The 27,122-nt window shown below is 42.9% G+C and overlaps 2 protein-coding genes across 5 annotated transcripts in view; one reads left to right on the forward strand and one right to left on the reverse strand.

Annotated features, from left to right (window-relative positions):
• KATNIP (katanin interacting protein) overlaps window positions 1-13,279 on the reverse strand; it is a 132,998-nt gene extending 119,719 nt beyond the window's left edge. For 2 of the 3 annotated variants that reach the window (XM_075286008.1, XM_075286010.1), the window contains exons 1-6: window positions 10,738-10,803; window positions 9,314-9,387; window positions 7,281-7,441; window positions 6,187-6,263; window positions 4,644-4,790; window positions 3,305-3,379 (exon numbers count right to left, since the gene is read on the reverse strand). In XM_075286008.1, coding sequence (XP_075142109.1) covers window positions 3,305-3,379; window positions 4,644-4,790; window positions 6,187-6,263; window positions 7,281-7,441; window positions 9,314-9,387; window positions 10,738-10,803 — 600 coding nt within the window. Of the gene's footprint in view, window positions 1-3,304; window positions 3,380-4,643; window positions 4,791-6,186; window positions 6,264-7,280; window positions 7,442-9,313; window positions 9,388-10,737; window positions 10,804-13,162 lie in introns of those variants that run through there. The other variant, XM_075286009.1, reaches the window with a different exon arrangement.
• Window positions 13,280-13,621: 342 nt separating this feature from the next.
• GTF3C1 (general transcription factor IIIC subunit 1) overlaps window positions 13,622-27,122 on the forward strand; it is a 45,832-nt gene continuing 32,331 nt past the window's right edge. For both annotated transcript variants that reach the window (XM_075286006.1, XM_075286007.1), the window contains exons 1-11: window positions 13,622-13,937; window positions 15,428-15,622; window positions 16,951-17,124; window positions 17,357-17,500; window positions 17,968-18,064; window positions 19,325-19,448; window positions 20,183-20,335; window positions 20,799-20,914; window positions 22,167-22,482; window positions 24,124-24,293; window positions 25,465-25,604. In XM_075286006.1, the coding sequence (XP_075142107.1) occupies window positions 13,717-13,937; window positions 15,428-15,622; window positions 16,951-17,124; window positions 17,357-17,500; window positions 17,968-18,064; window positions 19,325-19,448; window positions 20,183-20,335; window positions 20,799-20,914; window positions 22,167-22,482; window positions 24,124-24,293; window positions 25,465-25,604 (1,850 nt within the window). In that variant the 5' untranslated portion in view covers window positions 13,622-13,716. The remainder of the gene's footprint in view (window positions 13,938-15,427; window positions 15,623-16,950; window positions 17,125-17,356; window positions 17,501-17,967; window positions 18,065-19,324; window positions 19,449-20,182; window positions 20,336-20,798; window positions 20,915-22,166; window positions 22,483-24,123; window positions 24,294-25,464; window positions 25,605-27,122) is intronic.

Genomic DNA, 27,122 nt, shown 5'->3' on the forward strand with positions numbered 1-27,122 from the left:
TGAATTTGCCCAAACTGGGCTGGTTAGAGGCTCCCTCCACCATGAATTTGCCCAAACTGGGCTGTTTAGAGGCTCCCTCCACCATTAATTGGTCCAAACTGGGCTGGTTAGAGGCTCCCTCCACCATGAATTTGCCCAAACTGGGCTGTTTAGAGGCTCCCTCCACCATGAATTTGCCCAAACTGGGCTGTTTAGAGGCTCCCTCCACCATTAATTGGTCCAAACTGGGCTGGTTAGAGGCTCCCTCCACCATGAATTTGCCCAAACTGGGCTGTTTAGAGGCTCCCTCCACCATGAATTGGTCCAAACTGGGTTTTTTAGAGGCTCCCTCCACCATGAATTGGTCCAAACTGGGCTGGTTAGAGGCTCCCTCCACCATGAATTTCCCAAAACTTGGCTGTTTAGAGGCTCCCTCCACCATGAATTGGTCCAAACTGGGCTGGTTAGAGGCTCCCTCCACCATTAATTGGTCCAAACTGGGCTGGTTAGAGGCTCCCTCCACCATGAATTTGCCCAAACTGGGCTGTTTAGAGGCTCCCTCCACCATGAATTTGCCCAAACTGGGCTGGTTAGAGGCTCCCTCCACCATGAATTGGTCCAAACGGGTTTTTAGAGGCTCCCTTCACCATGAATTGGTCCAAACTTGGCTGTTTAGAGGCTCCCTCCACCATGAATTGGTCCAAACTGGGGTGGTTAGAGGCTCCCTCCACCATTAATTGGTCCAAACTGGGCTGGTTAGAGGCTCCCTCCACCATGAATTTGCCCAAACTGGGCTGTTTAGAGGCTCCCTCCACCATGAATTTGCCCAAACTGGGCTGGTTAGAGGCTCCCTCCACCATGAATTGGTCCAAACGGGTTTTTAGAGGCTCCCTTCACCATGAATTGGTCCAAACTTGGCTGTTTAGAGGCTCCCTCCACCATGAATTGGTCCAAACTGGGGTGGTTAGAGGCTCCCTCCACCATTAATTGGTCCAAACTGGGCTGGTTAGAGGCTCCCTCCACCATGAATTTGCCCAAACTGGGCTGGTTAGAGGCTCCCTCCACCATGAATTGGTCCAAACTGGGGTGGTTAGAGGCTCCCTCCACCATTAATTGGTCCAAACTGGGCTGGTTAGAGGCTCCCTCCACCATTAATTGGTCCAAACTGGGCTGGTTAGAGGCTCCCTCCACCATGAATTTGCCCAAACTGGGCTGGTTAGAGGCTCCCTCCACCATGAATTGGTCCAAACTGGGTTTTTTAGAGGCTCCCTCCACCATGAATTTGCCCAAACTGGGCTGGTTAGAGGCTCCCTCCACCATGAATTGGTCCAAACTGGGGTTTTTAGAGGCTCCCTCCACCATGAATTTGCCCAAACTCTGCTGGTTAGAGGCTCAATCCACCCTGATTTTCAAAACAAATGTTGGTGCCAACCTCAACTTACTACAAGGGCCAAATTCACTGCTGGTGACAAGCTCTCCTCACTGCAAGTGCCAAATACACATGTTTCAAGGTGTTTTCCTACTGTCAGAGAGGTGGTATTGAGTGTGTAAAGTGTGTAGTTGTTAGGCTGTGATTTTGGGGTAATAGAGGGTCTTTGGTGTGTTAGATGCCCCCAGACATGCTTCCCCTGCTGTCCCAGTGTCATTCCAGAGGTGTTGGCATCATTTCCTGGGGTGTCATAGTGGACTTGGTGACCCTCCAGACACGGATTTGGGTTTCCCCCTTAACGAGTATCTGTTCCCCATAGACTATAATGGGGTTCGAAACCCGTTCGAACACACGAACATTGAGCGGCTGTTCGAATCGAATTTCGAACCTCGAACATTTTAGTGTTCGCTCATCTCTAATCAGGACCATTTAGCTTTATGTCCTATGTGATTCTTCAGCGCCCTCTAGTGCTAGATTTTATCATTTATCACAATAAAGCCTCCATATTATTTCTCACTAGAGCATGCTGAGTTAATAAAGACTGGCTTCATCTAGTAGATAGATCTAAGTGCCTCTTAGCTCTGGAGAAACACAAGGACCCAGTAATTTGCTGCCGAGCTAACAAGTATTGTCACTAAGTATTTTCCATAGTAATAGTTGGTTTCAGGGGCTCCCAGCAGCAGGGTATCCCTCAGCTTCTCACATACACTGAATACGGACCCCATCCACTAGAGAGCCTGTAAATTACAATAATAGACAATATTACATGGTATCGGCTGTTATTGCCAGTCCAGGTAATGCAAATGTGGTCTATAATGTGGTATAATGTGGCTGTAACGAAAACTAACACCTCCCCCCCCCTCCCACCGTAGACACTGTACTGCTCTGGGTGTAAGATACAAGAAGTGAATAAATGCTCCAATTTCAATAAGTATTGTAATATATAGCATCATACATGAAGAACAGCCCCGCAAAGCTTCCTTTAGTACCAGTGTGCATATGATGTATTGTACATTACATATACTGACTGCTGGACAACATTCTTACTAAATCAGTACTTACCAGGCTCAGACTGGCACACAGGGAAACATGTATGTTGTTGTATAGTACAGCCCCTAAATGTACTTCACCTGTGTGCGACACCGCTACTTGCGCAATATAAAGTTCACTGTTATATGGTAAAGTCCTTAAAGGGGTTTCCACTAAATATACTTTTAATGACAATGACAAACATTTGTAATGCAATTTTATCACATGAAGGACTCAAAGCACAGAGAAGTGCGGAGTATGGGAGTCTATGGCTTCCATTCAGACACACATCCCCAACACCCAGTTTACCTGTCAGAATATTTTTAGCAAGTGGAAAGATACCGGAGTAACCAGAGCAAAACCACCCAAACACAAGTATAGAAACTCCATTCAGATGTTGCCCTTGGTTAGATTGCCCAGTGCTACAAAGTGACAGTGTTAGTAGTGTCTGATCGTTGGTGGGGAACTGCCGAGACTCTCTAGCAATCACAAGAACAAGGGTCTGTAAATGGGATGACAGTGGCAGTGCACATGCTAGACCACCACTCTATTCACTTCTATGGGACTTCCAGCTGTCTCTGTCAGTGCCACAGAAGTGAATGGAGGAGTGTGCACAGCACCACTTACAGCGAGCCTGTGTACAACTACTTCTTCTGGGGTTTTTAGGCCCCATACTCAGGGATTGACCCTGGGTCAAGTAACCAGAATCAGTCAAAATCAACTGCATGGGTTGCTCAGAAACAGTGTGGGGGGGCAGAGAGAAACTTCCAACTGTTCATATATCAAAGGAGCTGTGCTTATTAAAGGATGCAAAGAAATAGAGCTAATGGAGTTGGTAATAGGTCCTCTTTAAGAACACGCACCCACCTTAACATCACAAGCATCCAATAGCAGCCTCTTCTTTTTTCCTTCTTTGCTACTCCCAACAGAATCTGTAAAAGTCTATAGAGTTTCTTGAATTAGACAACAAAGCTATACAACAAACACAAATAACATACTCCTCTTTTATTCCCATAGCATGGAATGACAGCACTGAAGTAGCGCGGCTTCTACTACGGCTACTGCGCATGCGCCCGGGCTATTTTTTTTTATCAGTGTCCGCGAGTAAGCGCCGGAGGAGGACGGGACCCGAAGACGTCAGAGGAAGAAGAGGCGGGGAAGAAGAAGACGGCGCACCCTGAATGCCCGCCCAGGGTGCACGTTCCGTAAGTAGAGAACATTCTTTTTTAAGTTATTATTTTAAAACGGGGGGGGGGGGGGGTAGTTTAATTTAACATTTACGGTGCCTGAATAGCCTTTTTAAAGGCTATGCACGCATATGTGGGGCTCTATCTGCAAGATTTTGCTGATAGAGCCCCTTTAAAGAAGTCGTTTCATGTCCTCAGAGATGTGTGGTATTATACACCGCTAGAAAGCCGAGTGTGCACGGAATTCAGCGCAATGTCAGTTTTCCAGGTAGACGCCCAGATGATGAATATATTTGTGCCATTTCTGCACAGATATCTCCCTCCACTCTCAGAAATGCCGGCCTTACGGCTTAGAGTCATTGCTGGGCTGTAAGGAACACCCCCCGATGGTACAAGGCTATGGAAAAGTACTGTCAGAGGGGTGTTCTTACAGCCCAGAGATGGCGCTAGACTGTAAGATCCCCCTTTCTGACAGTGGAAAGATATTGGTGCCAAAAATAACTCCAGCACCGAGGCGCATACTGGGAAAGCTGACTCTGTATGAAAGGCCCACTTTAATACGAGAATAGGTCATTTTTAATTTTATTTTTTTCAATTAGAGGGAGTCTGTCGGCAGGAAAATCGGTATCAGACTGAGGAGGGCAGGTTTATATACTTCCCAAAGATATTAGGATATTGCATATATGTATAGATAATTATATAGATACACGTATCTATAGATATATAGATACAGCTTCCCTTTAGATGAGAAATCTGCAGTAACTTTGGTTCTATCCTATGAAGATGGAGAAGAACCTCTGGTCCCAGAGCCTTGTTGAATCCATGCCACAAAAATGTGAGAATTTTCTAAAGCAGGTCAGCTGGTCATGCTAGCTTATGTCACCAGTTTGGCTGCAGCGAGTCTGATATTCTGAGCCTTATAAGGAATAATTCATTCTCCATGACACATTATTATAGAAAATAAAAGTAATGTTGGAATAGAGATGAAAATCAATAACAGACATTCTGTGATGTATTACCTCTTCACTTTCATAATGCCGTCCAGCCTTCCCACTCTCTTCATCATTGCTATCTTCATCCTCATCTGTCTCAAAATCCTCAGAGTATTTCACATTTGGACCAATATGCAGACGTGATCCAGTTTCACATTTAATGTTTATAGAACTCTACAAATATAAGACACAACGCAACTTTGATGTCTAGTCCAGCTTACGCAGATATTATATACTTGTCTAGTCGCAGGAGTGTCACAACTAATCTGTTCTATGACGGAAACAAACAGAGCCCCAGGGACCCCATTTACTATAAGGGGGTTCATTGGATCCCTTTTAACTGAAATTGCAGGACCAAAAAGTTGGGCATCCTGGACTTTATCGTCTGGCAATTTTAGATGTATCTGTGCCAAAGACTCTGAACTAAGAAGTGAATCCAGCTTATGCAAACTATAATAAAATATGTACTCAAAGGTTTTTTCCGGGAAAAAAAATATTTTAATTAAAATGTCTGTTAGCGCTATTAATGGGTTAATAAATGCCACCAAACACCTTTAGATGTGCTTTGAGTGATTTCTGGGGTTCTCAGTGAGCTTATTGCATCTGCTGCATTTGTTTACATCCGTAACTTCCTCTTCTGTGTTTCCTACAAATTCCTCACTTCTCCTCCCTCACTGACTGACCCCTTCCCTTGCTCACACACTCCCCCTCCCTGTTTCCTTAGCTAGCCCACACACTACAGCCTCAGCAGCCATCATTAGAGACCTAGATCTCCATCACCACACCTCCCTCCCACACTCACTGCCCTCCTCCCTTTCAAAACACTCCCCTCCTTTTTTCCCAGCTAGCCAGCCCACTTCGCCGCCACCAGCCACCTTTGTGACGGTGCCAGGCGGCTCACGCATGTGCAATAGTGCGTGCGTCGCTGATGATACAACCTTACAGGAGACAGCAGAAAGGAAATGTAAGTATGCCGGGTGGGGTGTAGTGACGGGAGGGGATGGGAAGTGAGGAGACGGAAGGTTAGGGCTGGGGACGGCAGGAGTGTAGTGAGGGGAAGGAAATGGAAGAGAGGGGACAGAAGGAAAGGGGAGGAGAAAGAGGGGGGGATATAGTATGTGACTGTCTCTGGAAGCAGCGAGACGGAGAGTCACAGGATACTATGAAGATGTGCCTGGGGCGGTCACATGAACGCCCAAGCGATCATGGTAAATATTCACTTTTGATAATAAAAAGTTATTTATAATTTTGTAGTAAAAAGACATCTTAGCTGTTTTCTGAGAGCTCAAGCTGTCTAAAGGTTGAACGACCATCAAGCAGTTGGTTTGTGCCACTTTGTGTCTTATCCATACTTCCCTTTTAAGCCACATCATCCTGCCATAAGCCCTGTTTGTACGAGAGACTCCCTTTGCAGAAAGTATACCATAGGAATCATAGACAGGCCAAAATTGCCAGAAAAACAAAAGGGGTTTGCACGTTTAGTTGTACTTTAAACCTGCCCCAAAGAAGGATATCCAGCAAAAATACCATCAATAAATACTTGAAGTAATATATGAATTCCATTTTATACCTGTATCCAGGCTTTCCTTTGAATCTTGCCAGGAGCAGTATGATTCCTTCTCCCAGGAAGAACAGAAAATCCATCATCTACAATTTAAGTAAAATAATAATAAGAAGAAAAAGAAATCGGAGAAGATTTATAACATGCTGATTTGTTTATTTGTGTCAATTTTATAAAAATTTCACTTTGTTCACGTCTATGTTGGAGTCTTCGTAAGAGACGCCGCTGCAGATTCCGTTGACAATTGGCAGAGAGAAAAATCCTGGACGGAGTTGGACCAGTAGTAGTAATTGGAGATGAGCGAATAGTATTCGAAACTATAGTTTTGAATACCTCGCTCCCATAGGAATGCATGGAAGCGGCCGAACACCAAGGGGTTAAGCACCGGCCGCTAAAATGCATTCCTATAGAGCGAGATATTCGAATCTAGTATTCGAATCAACTTTAGTAGTAATCATAGAAATGGATGGGGAAGGAGGAAGACTTCTCCTTATTGTACACGCTCCCTGCCTAAGCAACAAATGTAAAATGTTCTTCAGACTGAGTCTGTGTCCATTCCCATTGACACTAAAGTAAACAACATGATGGACACTATATTCTGTCATGTTTGATTACTTTTGTAACACAAGAGGTGCATGCAGGACTTCCGCTTGCAGTCTGTGCCCATTCACTGCAACAGTTAATATCCGTAATGTACAGAAGACAGCAACGGACATTAACAACAGTAGTGTGAACCCATACTTAGATCTTTACAATTTACTCTTTCTCTGTAAATCCTTTCTGAAATTTATGAATACATTGTAAACTGGGTGTTAGCATTCTCTGCATCAGAGGGGAGTTTCCCTACAGAGTGTGATACTGTCAACTCTGACTGGAGCAAGTGAAAGTGTGTAGGGAACTGGTAACACCCAGTTGACAATTTACTCAGAATTGTGAAGGATAAATAACAGAGGAATAACACAACCCAGGGCTATCTTCATTTTAAAAATAAGAAAATGTGAAATGTGCATGTCCTCAGTGCATGTCCTAAAGACAGATTTTTGTATAACAGATATATAAATATATCTTAAAGGAAATTTTCACACACATTCTTGACAACTCACCTTTGACTTTTGGTGTTTTTAAGCCTCCTCTCGCTAAATCCTGTGTGCTGTACTGTTTCTTCAAATCAGCATTTGCTCCATTTATGTACAGAGAAAATCCTTGCTCCAGATGTTCCAGCTTAACTTGTGTAGGATCCTTTGCTCTGTAACTATTCAATGTCCTAGGAATAGAACCTATGTCAGTACACCTTAACATTACTGTACTCAAAAGCTGAAAAGGAAAGACACATACAGTGTATTGTGGGTGCTAAACCCTCATAAAACATGAAGAAAGCAATGACCATAAGTTCAGGTGAAAAAGGTTAAATTTGCTGTGAATGCCAGGGAAATATCCACAGCAGAATTAACTATTTCACAGCATGCCTTCAATTTTGAGTTGATTTTTGCCACTATATGTGGATGGGGTAAGCTCACCCATTTGCACTGTGCTGTAATTTAATGGAGACTTTTGTTGTGAAATCCACACAAAAAATCTGCAGCAATTCTAAAGTACAAAAATATTGGTTCAAGGTAATACTTATTATCTTGTACACAAGACACCCCCAAAATTTCAAATGATCCAAAGTTTAAGTCCACATAAGCCGTCTCAAGCCATATCCTCAAAACCACAACAGTTTTTACTAGCGTAAATTATAGGTCTCCTATGTAAGGCCTTTTTTGTTTTGCTATGGTGAGGGGATTTGGTGAATATTTTTGGAATATAACATATATTAATCAAATGTAGCAGCAACAATTATTTCAGTGTCTATCCCCCTTCCCTCTTCATAGACTTATATGTAGAATTCTGGCTGAAATTTGGCACATAGATAGTTTGTAACCTCGATTAACAGGCTACTTTTTAAACCGGTAAATGACATAGCTTCACGACTGTTATGAATTTATGTTCATACACTACAGTATAATAAACTGCTCTTACCAGCAGCTAATTGGAGGTAGCTGATAAAGCCTGGTCTGTTATCTCTTTATGTAAACACACAGATAACACTGAGGCCATTGTGTGGAAGCATTTGTATATTATCTAATCTGCTCCAGTGCTGAGGCACTGACATGGGAAAACCCCTTTATTCTAAATTGGCAGTTTGCCAATTTTATACATGCCAGGAGAAAGAGAATCTTATTTGTCGCAAAATTCTAAAACAACAAGAGCTATGAAGATAGTCAGAAGTCAACAGAGTTCTCCTCAAGTGGAGCTGAGGAGGATTGAGCAAGCGGCTCTTAGAGCAGCCGAAACACTGGAGAAGGTGGATCAATGACGCCAATAACACACTCATTATATGGCGTTCCAGCGAGCTGCTGAGATGCCAGAACAATCACAGGCACGGTGTGAGGAACAAGTTCAGTGGCAGGACAGCTTGAGAGATGCCGAAACGCCGGAGCAGGCCAACCATCGACGGCAGCAATTTGCTGAATATAGGTGGATCATCGACGCCAACAAAACGCAAACGGCTTTCCCGATCTGTGCACTTGGTAAAGTGCTATCGGTCCCGGTACCGTAGCGCTTTACAGTCAGAAGGGCGTTTTTGACAGTCAGTCAGGAACGTCCTTCTGCCCAGCAGCGCCTATCGCGCTGTAGAGTGTGAGCGGGGAGGAACGTTCCTCCCTGCTCAGACAGCACAGTGTGATAGGCTCTGCTGGGCAGAAGGACGTTCCTGACAGAGTGTCAGGAACGCCCTTCTGACTGTAAAGCGCTACGGTACCGGGACCGATAGCGCTTTACCCAGGGCACAGATCGGGAAAGCACTGTCAGCTTTCCAGCAGTATATAGAACTGCCTGTGCCCAATCTGATGAAAGGTCCTCTTTAAGGCTATTTCGTCGTGTTAGGGAGAAAAAAACTGTTTTTAATGGTAGAATCCCTTTAATCACTTTCTGCTGCAGCAATTTTTCGATTTTCTTTTTTCACTGACCGCCTTCCAAAAGCCATACCTATTGTTCCCATTATTTATCCCACATTCTAAATGATTTGCTAAGACTGAAGATGACACTATTGGAAAAGGACTTGAATTTCCATATATTTGGTCCAATTTGACCTTACCTGTTTTTTTGTTGTAGATAAATTAAATATTCATCGTGTTTGTTATCAAAATCAAGTTGATTTGCCAATTCACTCTAAAGAAAGAATATAAAGAAGATGAATAAAAGTATATATTCAGTTAGGGAATATTATGTTCAGTCATTTCTGTCAGTCAAGCGTCAACAATTTCAAGACATAAAGGCTTAGTTCACACAAAGTTTTATATCAGCGGATTTTTACGCAGAATCCATCTCAAAATCTGCTGCCAAAAATAGCTCCCATTGACCTCAATGGGAGCCGCTCGCTTCTTTTTTCCACTAGCTCGTAGCAGAAAAAAGAAGCAACATGTCCCTTCTTCCTGAGGATTCTGCGGCTGAGTCATACTCCCCCCCTTCCCGATTAAGCCCATTCATTCAGGCCTAATTTGGAGCGGAATGCCACGACGGGATGCTGGTGCACTGCATCGGCATTCCTTTGCGGTTTGCCATGCGGTATGTTCACATGTGGAAACATTTTCCGCCGTTTGAACATACCCTAAAAGGGTTATGTGAGCCACGCTATCTCAGTACCAGTGATCTGCAAGGGTCCTGGGTGTTGAACCCCCGCAGATATAATATTGATGGCCAAAAATGTTAGAAATCAGATAAGCCCTTTGGGACATGTCCATTAGTAATCGCTTCACGTTCATGGAAAACATTTCCCTCCTGCACCTGTGAGCCACAAGCTTTGGACGGATACCATGTGTATAAATGATAACAATGGCTTCCCATAGCCACTGCCTCCAAGATCAATGTCCGTATACCACGTACTATATAACAGTAGCACAGGTATCTTGTTACTTAAAGAGGACCTTTCATCAGATTGGGCACAGGCAGTTCTATATATTGCTGGAAAGCCGACAGTGCCCGGGTAAAGCGCTATCGGTCCCAGTACCGTAGCGCTTTACAATCAGAAGGGCGTTTCTGACAGTCAGTCAGGAAAGTCCTTCTCCACAGCAGCGCCTATTGCACTGTACAGTGTGAGCGGGGAAGAATGCCCCCTCCCTCTGCTCACAGTGCTCGTCCATAGACGAGTATTATCAGAAGGGGAGGGGAGCGTTCCTCCCCGCTCTCACACTGTACAGTGCGATAGGCGCTGCTGTGGAGAAAGACGTTCCTGACTGACTGTCAGAAACGCCCTTCTGATTGTAAAGCGCTACGGTACTGGGACCGATAGTGCTTTACTCAGGCACAGAGCGGGAAAGCCGATAGTGCGCTGAATTCAGCGCACTGTCGGCTTTCCAGCAATATATAGAACTGCCTGTGCCCGATCTGATGAAAGGTCCTCTTTAAAGGGAACCTGTCACACTGAAAATGTGGTCAGATCTGCAGGCATCATGTTATAGAGCAGGATGAGCCAAGTACATTGATATATATTTTAGGGAAAATATCTAGATCATTACTTACCGCACTATTTGGCTTAGACCTGAGTTGCTTTCTTTTATCACTCCCCACTGATTTACCTGTAATCATAAATAAATATGTTTCATAATATCGTTTCTTAAGAAAGGAAGTAGATATAAAACTACATAACTTTAGATTAGACTTGTCTGATATGTAAGAGATATATACAGTATTACAACTACAGTTCTGTACTATGTCAAACTACTGCTAAAATGACTGGACTGTTGTTAAAATGACGTAATGTTTGGCTACTAAGAGTGTTGAAGGAATACACCAGTTCATTCATGAGTAGAGCATTCCCTCTGCCCATTTCTGCAGTGACGATAGGCTGCTGTATATATGTGGTGGGCCATGTCAGATTCATCAAGGCCCACATATACTATTGTCGTTACGACTAGACACTGATGTACGTAAACATGGCGCTTTTTTTAGTACAAAGTAGCTCATCTATTTTGGGCTAAAATGTTTCAACTTGCTAGACATGGGGGCATAAAATCTCATAAAATTCTGGATCAAAACAGCCAACAAAAAGGTGGTATAAATGAAAACCAGACAGTCTAACAATACACCAAGATTTATCATTCTGCATCCGTCACTCTGATAAATCTGACCCATTACACTGTCTAACTAGTAAATCTGGGCCTATGTGTGAGTATTCTGACTCCTAGTAGCAGTAGGTACAGCAGGTAACTGGGTGCTGCGGTAGAGGTCCAAACCTATTCAAACTGAAAAAAACAACCCCGCTCTTCAGAATTGTGTGCAATTTTTACATGCGCAAGACTGTCCAACAAAATAAGTGACATTTGGACATAGGTAACCCTCACTGCATGACTGATGGAGCACATTGCAAGAGACTTTGGTGTTGTCATTGGGTGTCCCCAATGATCATAGCACCAAAGTCTCACACATTGTGCAGCAGCCATCATCTTTCCAATGTCTGAAGAGGTCCATTTTTATGTACAGTCTAGTATTAAAAGAGATATTCCAGTAAGGGAGCGTTCACACTAGTGAACTGCTGCTAATGTCCGTTCAAAATCTTGTGCGGACATTAGCATCAGACACTAGCTGTGTCCGTGACATTTTGTATTGATTTAAATGGACATGGGTGCGTTCTTTTACTGTCCGTGCCTGTCCTTAACTGTCCGTTCACAAAGATGTCCGACTTTTCAACCGGACAGCAAAACCCAACATGTAGGTTTTTGCTGTCCGCTTGAAAAGTCAGACATCTTTGTGAACAGACAGTTAAGGACAGGCACGGACTGTAAAAGAACGCACCCGATGTCCATTTAAATCAATGCAAAATGTCACAGACACAGCTAGTGTCCAATGCTAATGTCCGCATAAGATTTTTCATGGTCATTAGCAGCGGACACTAGCTGTCGGACACCGACGGTAGTGTGAACGCCCCCTTAGAACAAGTTATTCCCTATCCACAGAGTGGCAGGTAGGGAAAGCGTGCCCTCATGCCATTCAATGAAGTTCAGTGCTCAGCTGTCTACAGTGGTTCCCATAGACATTTGAGATCTGTTGCTCCATTCAATCTTGGGTGCAAAATACAGTGGTTCTCCTGATCTTGGGGGACTCTGCAGGCAGACCCGAATCAATCAACTGTATAATGCTGAGAGCATTGTCTGGCTGCAGCAACCCCAACAATGAGTGGTCACCATTGCAGCCACTCTATATACAGACCAGCGGAGGTGGTGGCCAGCACCACACAGGATTGGAGCCTTGGTAGTAGAAAGGCGGCTCCAGGAATAGCAGGGTCTATTTAGATTAGTGCTACATGGTTGCATAATATCTACTGATTGTCTATGCTGTCACTTTATGTCTGGTAACTTCTCATGACTGTGGCAAATAGTCCAATCCTATAAGTAACTTTGCCACCATAAGACCTAAGTGCAAGTCGCAGGTGACTGTGAAGTAGGCTTGGGTTACACCGTGACTTTGGCCACAACTGCCGAGGCATGGCCAATAATTGATGGGTCACCCGCGACCTCTTCACTAACGTAGTGAATGGAATTACATTGCAGTGACCAGGACTTCTAGTCGGAAAAAGTTTAACCCTGATTGATGCTTTTGCAACTTGACGTTGCGGTAAACTGAGGCTCGCAATGCACCGTCATGCCTGACAGTATGAAGGAGTGGCAGGGCGAGATGGCGCACTTTGGTTATGCTACGGGAGTTGAAGCCAAAGTCGCCATGTAGTGCTCGCCATATGCGACTTGTCTGTGATGTGGCAGATTATTTTCTAAAGCCAAACCACAGCTCAAACAGTTTGCAATCTAGTCACATCTCTGAGCCTGTTATCATGTAGTCAGACTTTTGAACTGGGCTAAGCTTTCCCATAACATTTGCTCACAGGTAATAAAGCTGTGGTCACTGCGCCGACCCGACTACAAGCTCCAGCAGCACCGCGCCCATCACTTACTGTGCATGATGCAGATGTCGGGAGTAGCCGCTGTCGCACATCAAAACCGAATTATTTGTGCACAAATGTTTTCTCCGGTTACCTAGTTGCAAACAACCAATAAACGACGGATCTTGCCTCAGCCAATCACAGATGTCCGTCCGCAGCGCCTAGAAGGTGTGGCCTGGACCAAGAGCCAATCACAGTGCGGCTTTAGATACAGCCACCACTGGCCGCTCAGACGTTCAGAGTCGTAGGGACGTCGCTTCCAGTGTCAGAGCGTATGGTCTCTACAAAGAGCTGTCCTTACGTCAGGAAGGCTATAACTAAGTTATCCGCCATGATTTTAGAGCCTAACTTGTATTTCACTTTGTAGAAATATCCTCGGCAAAATGGCTGCTACGAGGAAGACAATGATAGGAGTCTGTATTGCGACCTCTAGTGATAGAACTGTAAAGCGTTCAGGCAGAGTTGCTGACCAATGAGAGCTCGCGGAGATGTGGTGTTGTTCTTCCCTGGTAGGAGAGTAGTACAGGCGGCTGCTCACATGTATCTTAGTGGAGAGTGACGGAGACATGGAGCTGCTGGAGGCTGTGCTGGATGAGGTGGCCCTTGAAGGACTGGACGGGATCACTATCCCTTCTCTATGGCTGCGGCTTCAGGCTCGGGTTCCTGCTTTCCCGCTTTCACTTGATGCTGCCACTAAGCAGCTGATATGGCAGTCACTTGTGGCTCATCCTGAGGTGCAGTTTTACGAGCTCCCCACTGAGAGGCGTCCTCTAGTGATCGTGAACAGGTGAGTGGCAGCGTCTCCATCACACAGGCTGCTCCCTTTCACTATCTGCATAGAGGAAGAACTGAAATCTGCTCGATCAGTCTGGGTGGCATCCGCAACCCCCTCCCCAATTTCTCTTGACTTCATCTAGTATCTCTAGTCAGATGACATCATCAGTCACGTCAGAATTTCACATCATATAAGGCTATATTCACACATGGAAGATCAGTCGCAGACATTTCTGCAACTGAACAGTTAATCCGTACACCCGACTGTCCTGCAGAATGTGCTTAGATTTAGCGTTCATCACCTGAGCAGTGTGGCAAAGAGGACGTCAGCCAGAGCTTCACTTTAATAAGGCTGAGGCTCCACATATAGCAGGCCAGAGCGACATAGAGCTCAATGAAAAACTATGGCGGAAACGCATTTCCAGTTTTTCCCGCAGAGCTTTTCACAAAAAAGTCCACATGAGTTTTCCTCTGCGGAGTTTCTGCTTCCATTATACTAATAGGGAAACCGTCAGCATTTCCATAGGTATAATTGACATGCTGCGATTTGCAAAAATTGACTATTTTGGAAATTGCATCATTTCTGCTGCACTTATTTTTCTGCAGTGTGTGGATGGGATTCACTAGTGCTTTTCAGGGACTGTTAAACACTGCGGCATTTACGCCACTTGGGGCCCCCGGCCTAAAGGATTTGTCCATGACTGGATATTGATGGCCTATCTTTAGGTTAAGTCATCAATATCAGATCGGAGGGGTTCTGGCTCCCCCAACAATCGTCTTTTTGGAGCACTGTGTTTGGAATTTGAAGCAGACTGAGCCAAATAGGTGCTGAGTTGCAGTAACACGACACGGCCACTACTCGGTGTACAGAGCCAACTTGTGTCATTGCTGGGCTTTGAGGGACATCCCCCTTGACAGTACTTATCCATAGACTTGTACTATCGGGGGGGGGGGGGGGGGGGGGGGCGTTCCTCACAACTCAGCGGCATTGCTGTGAGAATGGCTCTTCTAACGGTGGGGAGATATTGGTGCAGAAATTAATGGCACCAAAAGAACCTGTGCATAAGGTATGGCTCTTGGTGCCATATTTTGAATGTATAAGTCACAGGTTTTCATCTGGAAATCCTACAGGTGGAAATCTTGAAGAGCCCGTACACAATGCAGTGCAGAAATAGCCTGATCCAGTGTAAATTCGGTGACGTTCACATTGGATAGGGGATAGAATACAAATACAATAGCTAAAGACATAATATACAAAAACATTTAAGCCGTGTCCACTGGGATGCCGCACCTATAGAGATGCTCAGCAGGTTTCACTTGGCACTTTATGAAATCTGGCACAGTGTCAGCTGAAAATATGAGTATTTATCTGTCCAGTTTATTTTTTGCGGCTACATAAAGGGGTAACCCATCCCAAAGTGTCTTCCGTATATTTCACATAGATATTGTGGTCAGTGAATGTGATGACACAATTTCTCATGTTACTGTCATGTTTTCTTTCAGATATGATGAGGAAGATTTTGAGTCCTATTCCCTTAAAGTTAAAGGTGGCTCCTCCACTGAAGACATATATCCATTTCACCCCGTTACAGAAAATAAAAATGGCATACAGGGCTCGTGCCAGTATTTTCAAGAGCGTACTTTAGTTACTGATCTTATAAGGAGTGAGTCTATCACATGTGAAGGTGCTATTGATCGGTGAGTATCATGGTGGGCCCTCAGATATCATCTCTTCACTTCTAGCTTTTCCCATTTAGGATCCCGCACACATTCAGGTGTTAACTCCTCGTCCCCTCAAAAGAGGAAAAACTTCACTTAGGTTGTTTTATATCCATCCTGTTTGGAGCCTACATTTGGCATATACACAAAAACACTGATATAGGCATCCATGCACCAATAGAGGCTAAAGCCAAGTCCATTTGACCTCCATTGCGCCTGTACACATCAGTATACTTTTTATGTTATGGATTAGTGGAATATATGATGTTCCATACAAATATGTACAGTAAAAAGAAAAACATATAGTTTGTGATACTGTGGATCTTCTAACAATGGGAGCCAATGAATTCTGTATGTCACTGTATGCCTTTACCATAGCGAAAAGTCCTTATAGCTGAAGCTTCGAACACATATGATGTGAACAGAGACTTATTAGTATCATTCACCGTTCGTCAGCAGCGTCTTCTTCATCTTCTTCTTCCGGTGCAGGTTTCTGACTTCTACGCCTTGGGCACAGCAGACTGCGCATGCCCACATGCCACGTTAAAATGTCCACTTACAATACTGTGCAAGCGGCCATTTTCGCGTGACCTATGGGCATGCGCAGTCTGCTGTGCCCGGGCCTAGAAGTCGGAAACCTGCACTGGAAGAAGACGAAGACGCTGCTGACGAAGATGGAGGCTGCGCTGGAGAGAGTTCTCTCGCAGCATTGGGGACGCCCCCAGTGCTGCGAGAGAACTCCTTTGCATACCGGTAAAAACCGGTATTTCTACCGAACGGCGGTGCAAAGGCAACTGATAAAGGTAGGAGACAAATAGCCTTTCTGAAGGCTATTCCAACGTCTTGAGAAAAAAAAAGATTTTTAATGGTAGAATCCCTTTAACTGAGTTTTTACTAGAGTTGAACGAACCAATTAGTCCAGAGCTTCTTTTAAGTGGCTGTATCTTCAGGTTTATCCCACCTAGAAAACTCCTGGCATCACAAGAAAGCTGAGATTCTCAGTATTAATATGCTGCCAAGCTTGCAGTACTAGCTGTAATATAACCTGAGATATCACTAGTTAAAAAAAACTATTGGGAATTGCAGTTTTCTAGGCAGAAGTTTTTAACTAGCGATATTTCTAGCTTCAATCAGAATCCACTGTTTTGTGATACCGGAATCATTTATTTAGATTGTATAAAACCAGAGATATAGCCATTTGAAGTGGACCCCCCCCCCCTCCTCCATGCCCTTCCCCTTCAGCTCTACCTATTGGATTACATACTTTTTCATGCTGCATTAAATGTCCATAATTCTTCTTTTTTTAGATGGGGGATGAAGCTTGTGATTGTCGGCTCCCAGGCCTTGCGCTATCGGGCTTTGATTGGATGGGAAGTGGATCCTTCACTAGAGCTACCAGGCTATCCTTACTGTATTCTCGAGAGAATAGGGAGATCACGATGGCAAGGAGAAATTCAGAAGGACCTGCAGGGTACATTTAAGTAAGTGAATGCCGGTCTTAACACATTTCTCTCTGACATACTATGTACCAACAAAACTCATGCCTCCTAACGCTTTTACCCCATCTTCTTGCTGGGCTATGCACCCGAAATACAAATGTACCCTAGCTACAAGCTGCTGTAGATCTGTGCTATAGGCCATGCCAATATCTGTGCTATAGGTTGAATGCTTACTGAATATGGTAATTACTTTTCTTCTTTTCCTATATTTTAGAGTGGATGCTGGGAAGGTCCATTACCTCCGACGTGTGCTGGATAAGAACGGCCTCATCACAATGCAGACCTATTTGATCAGGCTTTCTAATGGAAGTCAACAACATTCACTGCTTCTCCTGCTAAAGCGGTTTCATGTGGACAGGTGTGTTCCATCCTTCCTTATGAAGCGTGAACTCTACAAAACAAGGCTTTTCAACTAAAAATATTTTACCGGACCATTTGTGTATTTTTTTTATTTTTTTATTTTTTTTTTAATATTAGGGCTTGTTTTTTTGTGGGAAGGGTTGTAATTTCTGTCAGTACCAGTTTAGGATAATGGGTAATGGGTTGATTAATTTCTATTCATGTTTTTTGTATGCAATCCAAATTACTTTAATTTTACAGATCACTTACCTAGAGACTTTGCTTTCAGCACAATGATAGGCAGACAAATGCTTTAGATGTGGCAGTCGCTATTGACCATAGGGAATATGGCTGATACTTATCACTCACTGCCAGATTCGCATTTTGTCAGAGCGTATGATGTACGTGTACACAATTATGCATTACAGATTAATGTTTATCTTTCCTTATGGTTGTCTTAATTTATTTTCCTTTTCACATCTCTAGGAGGAATAAATATGATTTGCTGTCGGAGAAGACTTCTCAGTTGTTAAGTGAATGTCCGAATCAGACAGCAAGTTTGGTCAATCTTCGAGAAGAACTGGTAATGTTACTGATAATTTTCAGATGAATATATACTTCCCAAACAATGCATATGTCTATGGTTCTGGTAACATCTCATTTCTCCTTTTGTCTAAGGTATATACTGGAAGTATTCCCTGACATATGCCACAAAAAGGGAATTTTTCAGCTCAGCTCACCATGTGTAGTCAATAGTCCACCAGACTTGAGGTGCACGGAAAACCTCTCGTGTCCAACAGGAGCACAAAGTAGAAATTCAAAAATAGTAAAAACCTGGCACAATTGCTAAGCCATGTGGAAGTAAAAAATTTACTTTTAATGAAATATTAAAAGCGAAAAAAATCACACAAAAGGGAAAGACAAAAAAAACAACATCAAAATACTCTGTTTAAAACATGATGAATGGCAGTTGCAGTTGTGCCAGTTTTTTACTATTTTTGGATTCCCTGACGTATACCTAACATTGAGGTCTGCAACATAAGCCATGGTCTAGGCATATAGTTGCATACACTTCCAATTGAGACATATAGTTGGGGATAAAAAAAAACATACAGCAAGGTGTATGTTTAATGACTAGACATCTTCTATCTGTATAGGAAAGAGCAACGTACTATCTTTAAAGCGTACACAAAAAAGATATGCTGATGTATACTATCCCATCATATGCCCTGGAAAATGCAAGCACAGAGTGCATGAAGGGAAAAGTATAGGTTGCTGTAAATAGTAGCGCTAATTCTATTAATGTATTAGGGAATTGCTGTTCAAGCCTTTGCCTAATGTTTGGGCTCTTTGCAGGATTATTATACTATAATATACTACATTGCTCAAAAAAATAAAGGGAACACTCAAATAACACATCCTAGATCTGAATGAATGAAATATTCTCATTGAATACTTTGTTCTGTACAAAGTTCAATGTGATGACAACAAAATCACACAAAAATCATCAATAGAAATCAAATTTATTAACCAATGGAGGCCTGGATTTGCAGTCACCCCCAAAATTAAAGTGGAAAAACACACTACAGGCTGATCCAACTTTGATGTAATGTCCTTAAAACATGTCAAAATGAAGCTCAGTAGTGTATGTGGCCTCCACGTGCCTGTGTGACTTCCCTACAACGCCTGGGCATGCTCCTGATGAGGTTATGGATCGTCTCCTGAGGGATGTCCTCCCAGACCTGGACTAATAGGCCTATCCAGTGCAGGGAATGTTCTGGTAAGCTTTATTTTTCCTTTAAATACTTTGATGTGTGACTTGATTTCTTCTCCTCCTTTCAAGGGTGTGTCCGATCGACTTTTTAAGAGGCTTTACCACTATATGGCAAATGCCGGAATTGGGAAAATAATTTCTTTACCATTGTATGAGCTTCAGCCTCTTGTAGAACACCGTAAGACTAAGAGAGGTAGGAATTATTATCCGTTTTTTTTTTCTCTGTATGTAGTATACAAATATTATTTGGATAACTTTAAAGGGGTATTCCCATAATCCTTGTTCACCAACGTGCAGGCTGTGTGCTCTCTTCACTTCCTGGTTTTCTTGGCACATTGCTGGGCGGAGTTTCACTTGTTCTGCTATGTTTGCAATTAGTAATGAGAGATTGGTTGTAAATTAATTACCACAGTATGAAGCTGATATAGCAGATCTGGATTTGAGTCAGTTTGCATTACATACAGAGGTACCGGACTCCCTATCTCAGCCCTTAGCAGCCAAATTCAATTAAACGGGCTGATAAGTGGAAGAGCCGAAGATAGAGTTCAGAAATCCCGGAGCTCTCACCTCCCCCCCTCCCCTATCTCAGGAGCTCCGTTACTTCTTAGACATACACAGCTCAGAGCTGCTTCTAGCACTCAGCCCCTCCCTTCTCCCTGAGAGCAGGCAGCTATGTCACTTGGGGACTGGGCAGATAAGCCGGTGGTCCGGGCCAAACAAAGCAGTTTTAATAAAGCAATGCATTTAGGAAAAGTCTTATATCCACATAAACTAGCAGTATAGATGGGATCCTTGTTATGGGACAACTCCTTTAATAACATTCCTGAGCTTTTATAACAAGTCTTTATACTTTACTGCCATGTTCACATTGAAAATGTAAAATGCGCAAGTGCAGAATATGTAATAGTGGTTTTTGTGTTTTGATAGGCACTGACATAATGGTCCGCTGTATGAAGCTTGTCAAAGAATATAAGAGAAAAGAAGATGAAGACGATGATGAAGATGAGGAAGATATGAAAACTATCCTTCCAGTAGATATAATTTATGAGAAGGATATGTTAACCCAAACCTATGAACTCAGTATGTATTATTGCTCATATGCTAATGATAAATAATCCGAATTTCAGATATTATAGACTGTAGGACCAGGGAATACATAGTTCTTGCTGCGATCTCTAACTCCTATTAAGAACAATACGAGGCAGATTCAAGGGCAGAATCCATCCCCAAATCCACAGCAAACGCCTACATGTGAGGGTACCTTTACTTTGCACCAAAAAAAATAAAGTTACCTTTTTATAATGTAACATTTCTAACTGTGAAATATTGCTTTAGTCATAAAAACGTAAAAGGGTTTTCCAGGAGTCTATTGATGACGTATCCTCAGACATAGAATATTAGATGTGTAAAGAACCCCATCGTTTAACCATTTGACCTTGTGTGAGCTCCGCTTCCTCTTCTCATGACAGTGACATCACATCCATTGGTCACGTTGCCAAGCTCAATTCTGTTGAATTTTTAATTTTTAAAAAAAATTTTGCAGTTGAAAATCGAGGCACTAAAGGAATTTCCCAAAGAGAGATCAAAGTGGCAATGAACGTGGGAAAGCTGGAAGCCAGAATGCTGTGTCGTTTACTAGAGAGATACATGCTTATTAAGGTGAGATGTTTGCACTTGTTCAGTTACATAAATGAGGTTGGATGAAGACATTAGTCCATCAAGTCCAACCTATAACCCTACAGTCCCCTACAGTGTTGATCCAGGGGAAGGCAAAAAATCAGTGCCTAGCCCCTGGGTTGCTTCACCTGGTCCCTCTTCTCCCGTTTTCACAGTTACTTAGTTACCTGTGCTAAGGGGGCTGGCAGACCATAGTAAAACCAGCCCCATAGCATAGATCATACCTGTCACACAATTGGAGAGACCTGGGTGTAGGGTCTGATCACATGACCCAGAGTCAGAACCAGCCTGGGACTCCCAGGTCGAGCATGGAATAAACCTCAGAGGATGTAAGTACAGTTAAACTCCTTGGACAAACCTTTTAAAGTGGTGGTCCACCCGCAGGATTTTTTTATGCTTACAAGGATTTAAAATAACGAAAGGAGTGTTACTTGCTGATTCTTTGCCAGTCTCTGTTCTTCCTGTTTCACTAATAATGTGTTGTCACAACTATGTGACTTCTGCAGCCATTCCCTCACCACAATAGTAAGTGCAGTGCTGTCAACATGTCATCTTTACAGCCAGTGATTGGCTGCAGCAGTCACATGTTGTTGGTTGTTTTTTTGTTTTTTGGTTTTTTTTATTTCTTTTTTAATGTAGATTGTGAGCCCCTTATAGGTCTCACAATGTACATTTTTCCCTATCAGTATGTCTTTGTAGTATGGGAGGAAATCCACGCAAACAGAGGGAAAACATACAAACTCCTTGCAGATATTTTGTCCTTGGCAGGATTCGGATCCAGGACTCCAGCGCTGCAAGGCTGCAGTGCTAACCACTGAGCCAACGTGTTGCCCTGCAGCAGTCACATGTTGTGATGTTTTGTTTTTTTTTTCTTTTACATTAGAGCAGTCTTTCTCAAAGTGGGTGATAAAGTCCACTTGTGGATTCTGGAGGCCTACAGGGGGCGGTAAAGGGCCCAGAAAAAAATTGGGGGTGTTGAAGCGGTTTAGGGGGCAATGACTCATTTGTCTTTTTCTAATATTTTAAACTAAATTCAAAACCTCCCTATTACACTGCATCGATTATTTTGTTGTTATCCCTGCCCTTTTTGATTGTATAGAATAAAATTGTATAAAATAAATAAATTGGCAACGTTGCTAACTAAAAAGAGAAATTGTTTGCAGGTTACCGAACGCAGTGACTTACGGCTGTTTATATGTAAATTCTAGCCTGATAGAATGTATGTTCCTTTTAGGGTTTCATGGAAGATGAAGGGCGTCAAAGAACAACTAAGTTTATTTCTCATGTGTTTGTTGAGGAAAGTGAGTTACGCAGACAGTTTCTGGAGGAAAAAGCAAAAAGTGAGAAGTTGTCCATGCTTAACTTGACACTTTCTCAAAATGCTGGAGATGACAGAAATCCATCTCATGAAAACAAACCATCAGAGGAACCTCAGACATCAGAGGATGACCAGGAGGAATCGAAAAGCAACAAACGGCCTAGAATTGGAGAAACCTGTTCATTTTTGAGTAGTGCAGCCACTACAAGCACTCCTCTGTGTGGATCAAAAAGTAAGAGATATATTATTTCTACCCTTAAAGTGAGTTTAGCCGTTCACACACCAAACCAGTATCCGTGCCTTATAAAACAGCTGCAGAGTATCAGAGTGATCCCTTCTTATGGGTTGTCTCAATGTGGAGAAAAGCAACTTTTATTCAATATCCACATTTGTTTGTCAGGAGTAAGAGAATCAAACTATAAAGCCAAACTCTCCAGGCCTATAAATATCTTCTGAGCTGATCGAGTACAGGGTGGTTACCACGTTTCTATTTCCAAATCTCGCATAGCTGGGAAACTATAGTGTATACTCCCTGGTAGGGTTGTGAGAGTGTGACCAAAATCACAGTTAACATTCCGCTTTTATATGCCACTGAATTTTGGTTACTCACATATCCCTGATCCAGGTTGGATAGCGTACTGTTAGTGTCATATCTTTTAGCCATTAGTAATGTGAGACAGGATGGCATGGATGCAAAATAATTGATATAATCAATGAGCGCAAGTTCGGGTTGGTTAACTAAACTGACTTTTGGTTATTTTATGATTAATTGCCCAGCCCTACCTTCTGGCTTTTTCTGTACGTGCTCTAGAGTCCTGAGCCTGCAAGTCTACTGTACTATGTGATATCTGCTAAAGGAACCCTATCATTGGATACCATTTTTTTCTGACTAATACGTAGGAATAGCCTTAAAGGCTATTCTTCTCCTACCTTTAGATGTCTTCTCCATGTCACCGTTCGGTAGAAATCCGGGTTTTCTTCAGTATGCAAATGAGTTCTCTCGCAGCACTAGGGGCGGTCCACAACACTCAAACAGCCCTGGGATGTTCCCAATGCTGCGAGAGAACTCTCCAGCGCTGCCTCCATCTTCTTCTGTACTCTTCCTTTGTCTTCTTCCGTACTGGGTTTCAATCTTCTAGGCCTCGGGCTAACCCAACTGCGCATGCCCGGCCACAAGAAAATGGCCACTTACACAGTAAGCTGGTGTAAGCGGCCATTTTCTTGTGGCCGGTGCATGCGCAGTTGGCTCTGCCTGAGGCCAGATGGCAGAGCCGACTGCTCATGCCTAGAAGATTGAAATCCAGGACGAAAGAAGACATGGGGAGAGGGCGTTCCAGAAAAAGATAGAGGTGTTGCTGGAGATTTGCCTTGCAGCATTGGGGACACCCCCAGTGCTGTTTGAGTGCTGAGGACCGCCTCCAGTGCTGCGAGAGAACTCATTTGCATACCGAAGAAAACTGGGATTTCTACTGAACAGTGGCGTGGAGAAGACATCTAAAGGTAGGAGAAGAATAGCCTTTCTTAAGGCTATTTTTATGTGTTAGTCACAAAAAAATTGCTTTTTAATGATCGAATCCCTTTAAGGCTCAGCAGCTCTTTGTAGGCCTGGAGAACTTGACATTATAGCTTGACTATTTCCTTCCCTGACTTTATAAAATTAATTTGCAAATTGGATAAAGGTTTTTTTTCTCCACATTTAGATAACATTGGATCATAAGAACTGGATTATTTTGATGTTCTGTAGCTGCTTTTACAAGGTACTGGTGGCACTTTGGGGTGAGAATTGCTGCTGACAGGTTTCCTTTAGGCTAATTTATTTAGAGAACTATCAAATGTAAAAATACTAAAATTGCATAATACGTTGACATTTCAGGTCTATCCAGAGTTCATTTTAAACGCTCTTCTTCCTTGGACGTAGACAGAATGCCTGTGTCTGAAAATGACTGTAGTTTGGACAGCTTCCAGTTAGAATCCAACCTGTCTGCATTCTCAGTACAGTCTGCCGATGAGGATGACGACGAAGTCTCTGTAATTGAGGTTTTGGTGAGTCTTTATTTTTGTTGGGGGCATTTCTTAAGAATTTTGTTTGCTCCTTCTTATTCTAACAAAAGGTAAAATAAAGCTTGGAACATATCTTACTAAATAATCATATTGCTCATGTAATTACACTATAGCTTCATTTGCATATTTCTAAGAATGGCTTTTTCAAGGAAATGGCACATCTTATTGGACTATGTAAAAGAATGATGGTGCTCTCTATGCACTGGGGCTGGTATGATTTGGAGATTTGTTGCCACAGACTCCCTATAGTGGTGTGTGTAATCTTATCCCCCAGCACCACAATGCAGGTGTTAATAAAGACTTCATGGGAGCTGCTCGCTTTTTTCGACATAACCTATCTTGCCACGATTTCCACCGTTAGAGTCAGCCATAGCATCCGTGGCTCGAGACACCCTCCTGGAGCTGGATACTGCAACGGATTGCCAATACACTGCATCGGCATCCCGTCGCGGCTAGCCGTGCCAAAAAAAACACACGGCGGAAAAATTTTCCGCAGCGTGAATGAGCCCTAATTTGTCCAGGTAGTGAACATAGTGATCACACATGCTCAGTAGCTAAGTACTACCCCCTGGGTCTCAAGGCCATTGCAGAGTCATGGTGGCTCAGTGGTTAGTACTGTTACCTTGCAACTCTGGAGTCCTAGGTTCAAGCCAACCAAGACAACTTTGGCAAGGAGTTTGTATGTTCTCCCCATGTTTGCGTGGGTTTAGGTACTCTGGTTTCCTTCCACACACCAAAGATATACTGAGAGGGAATGTAGATCCCAGTATGGGACTGTGACTCTGACAATGTCTGTAAAGCTTTGCAGAATATGATGGCGCTATATAAGTAAGCAAAATAAATGAAAATAATTAGGTTGGTGTTCTGAGAGAGAAACTAAAACCACCAGGCGGTATCATAAACAAGTACACAATGGTAATATTTATATACAGGAAAAATCTTTTAGTGAAAACTTGCTATATTTTCCATAGTCCATTCTGTCTCACCTTATACAGCAAAGCTGACAAATATTATGTAATATCCAGTGTGAAAACTACATAAAAATACAGGAGGTCAGATAAGAAAAAAATACACCATGCATGTGGTCAATCTGCACTTTTTTAACTCCAAAACTTGAACTTATTAACCGATTCCCTTGTTTGATTAAATCTAGGATAACGAAGGCAAAAATGGTAAAAAATCTAGTAAGCCTGGAACATTCGAGAAATCCCGTGAAACCTATCGTCTCTTGAAGAGAAGAAACATAATAGTGGAAGCGGTGAAGAATCTGCGACTAGTGGAGAGCTTGTTCACGTAATATGACATGGTTTATTCTGCTGCTTCTGTCAGACTCTCAGAAATATTGAATGCTAACCTGTTTGCCAGATTAAATGGGAATACAGCAAAGATAAGAAGGAATGAATGAAATGAGAATATTACCCCAAACTGTTAATTTTGTACTAACTTAAATTTGACTCCCCAGGTTTGAAGGTGAACCTGTCAGGTGATTTCTGTGATATAAACTTGTGTGAAAAGCAGAGTAAATCCTGATAGGACTCCTAGGAGTGACATGGAGTCCTGTTTAGCCCACCCACACAGGCTGATTGACAGTTTTCCTTGTGTTGTTGCGTGTATGGACAAATCTGTCAATCATTGTGTGTGCTTGGAGTAGTCAGGACTCTTACTGTCTCTCCTAGGAGTCCTGTTAGGATTTACTCTGGATTCTACCCAAATATCCAGCTTCAAGTCAAGTGATATATAAACCTATATATTAGAGCTCCGCTTCTTATCCTCTGTTATATGTTGCTTCTATATTGGGCAGCAGGTTGGTGTTATACAATATCTATGCAAATTGAAAGGAAGTCACAGGAACGTTAACTCTGTCAACCTGTAGTCCAATAAATCAAGACCAAAGTTAGTTCATGAAAAAGGCCATGCTAAATCTATAGGAGTACAACGTATGTTGTCCCCAAACACTGACCATACTTCACCTATTAAAGGGGTATTCCCACGTCGCATACTCACCAGTCTTTACTGCTGTAAAATCTTCTTTCTTCCTGGTTTCTTGCATCATTTGGTGGGCGGGGTTTCACATGCAACCTGCCGTTTAGCTCCGCCCCAAATTCACATGTAGCTCCGCCCACCCATATTGGACTATGAAGTACAGGCAGCAGCAACTCCATTCTGTGTTACATACAGAGACTGCCTGTCTCTGCCATAATGAACACAACTGAATTAGCTAGCCTGATAACTGGGAGAACAGAAGAAATGAAAGCAGCTCCTCTCCTCTATCTGAGAGCAGGACCTAGGTCACATGGTGTAGACACAGGAATAGCTAGATAAACAGGCTCGCTCCCTGCACTTAGCCCCTCCTCCCTCCCCCCTGAGAGCAGCAGATACATCACTTGACTCATGAGCAGCTAAGTCAGGGCTGTGTCAACAATGAATTGAATAAAGTAAGATAATGGACAAACAAAGCAGTTTTGCTGAAGCAGTGTATTTAGGAAAAGTCTTACATCCACATTAACAACCAGTATAGATAGGATCCTTGTGATGGGACAACCCCTTTAAATAACCATTATATCAGATATAGGTTTAAGGTGCTATTCAGGGTTGGAGTTAAAGATCTGCTTAAAGGGGTTGTCCAGTTTCAGCAAATAAATGTTATTGTTTCCATGATGAAAAGTTATACAATTTTCCAATATACTTTCAGTATCAATTTCCAAACTATTTCGTAGATCGCTACTTTTTGTCATTGTTGATTACTTCCAGTGGATAGAAGAAAAAATCAGTCCGTGGTCACGTGCCGGACACACAGGTGCACAGCTCGTT

Source organism: Leptodactylus fuscus, chromosome 8 (genome assembly GCF_031893055.1).
Source record: "Leptodactylus fuscus isolate aLepFus1 chromosome 8, aLepFus1.hap2, whole genome shotgun sequence".
In the NCBI taxonomy this organism is placed as follows: domain Eukaryota; kingdom Metazoa; phylum Chordata; class Amphibia; order Anura; family Leptodactylidae; genus Leptodactylus; species Leptodactylus fuscus.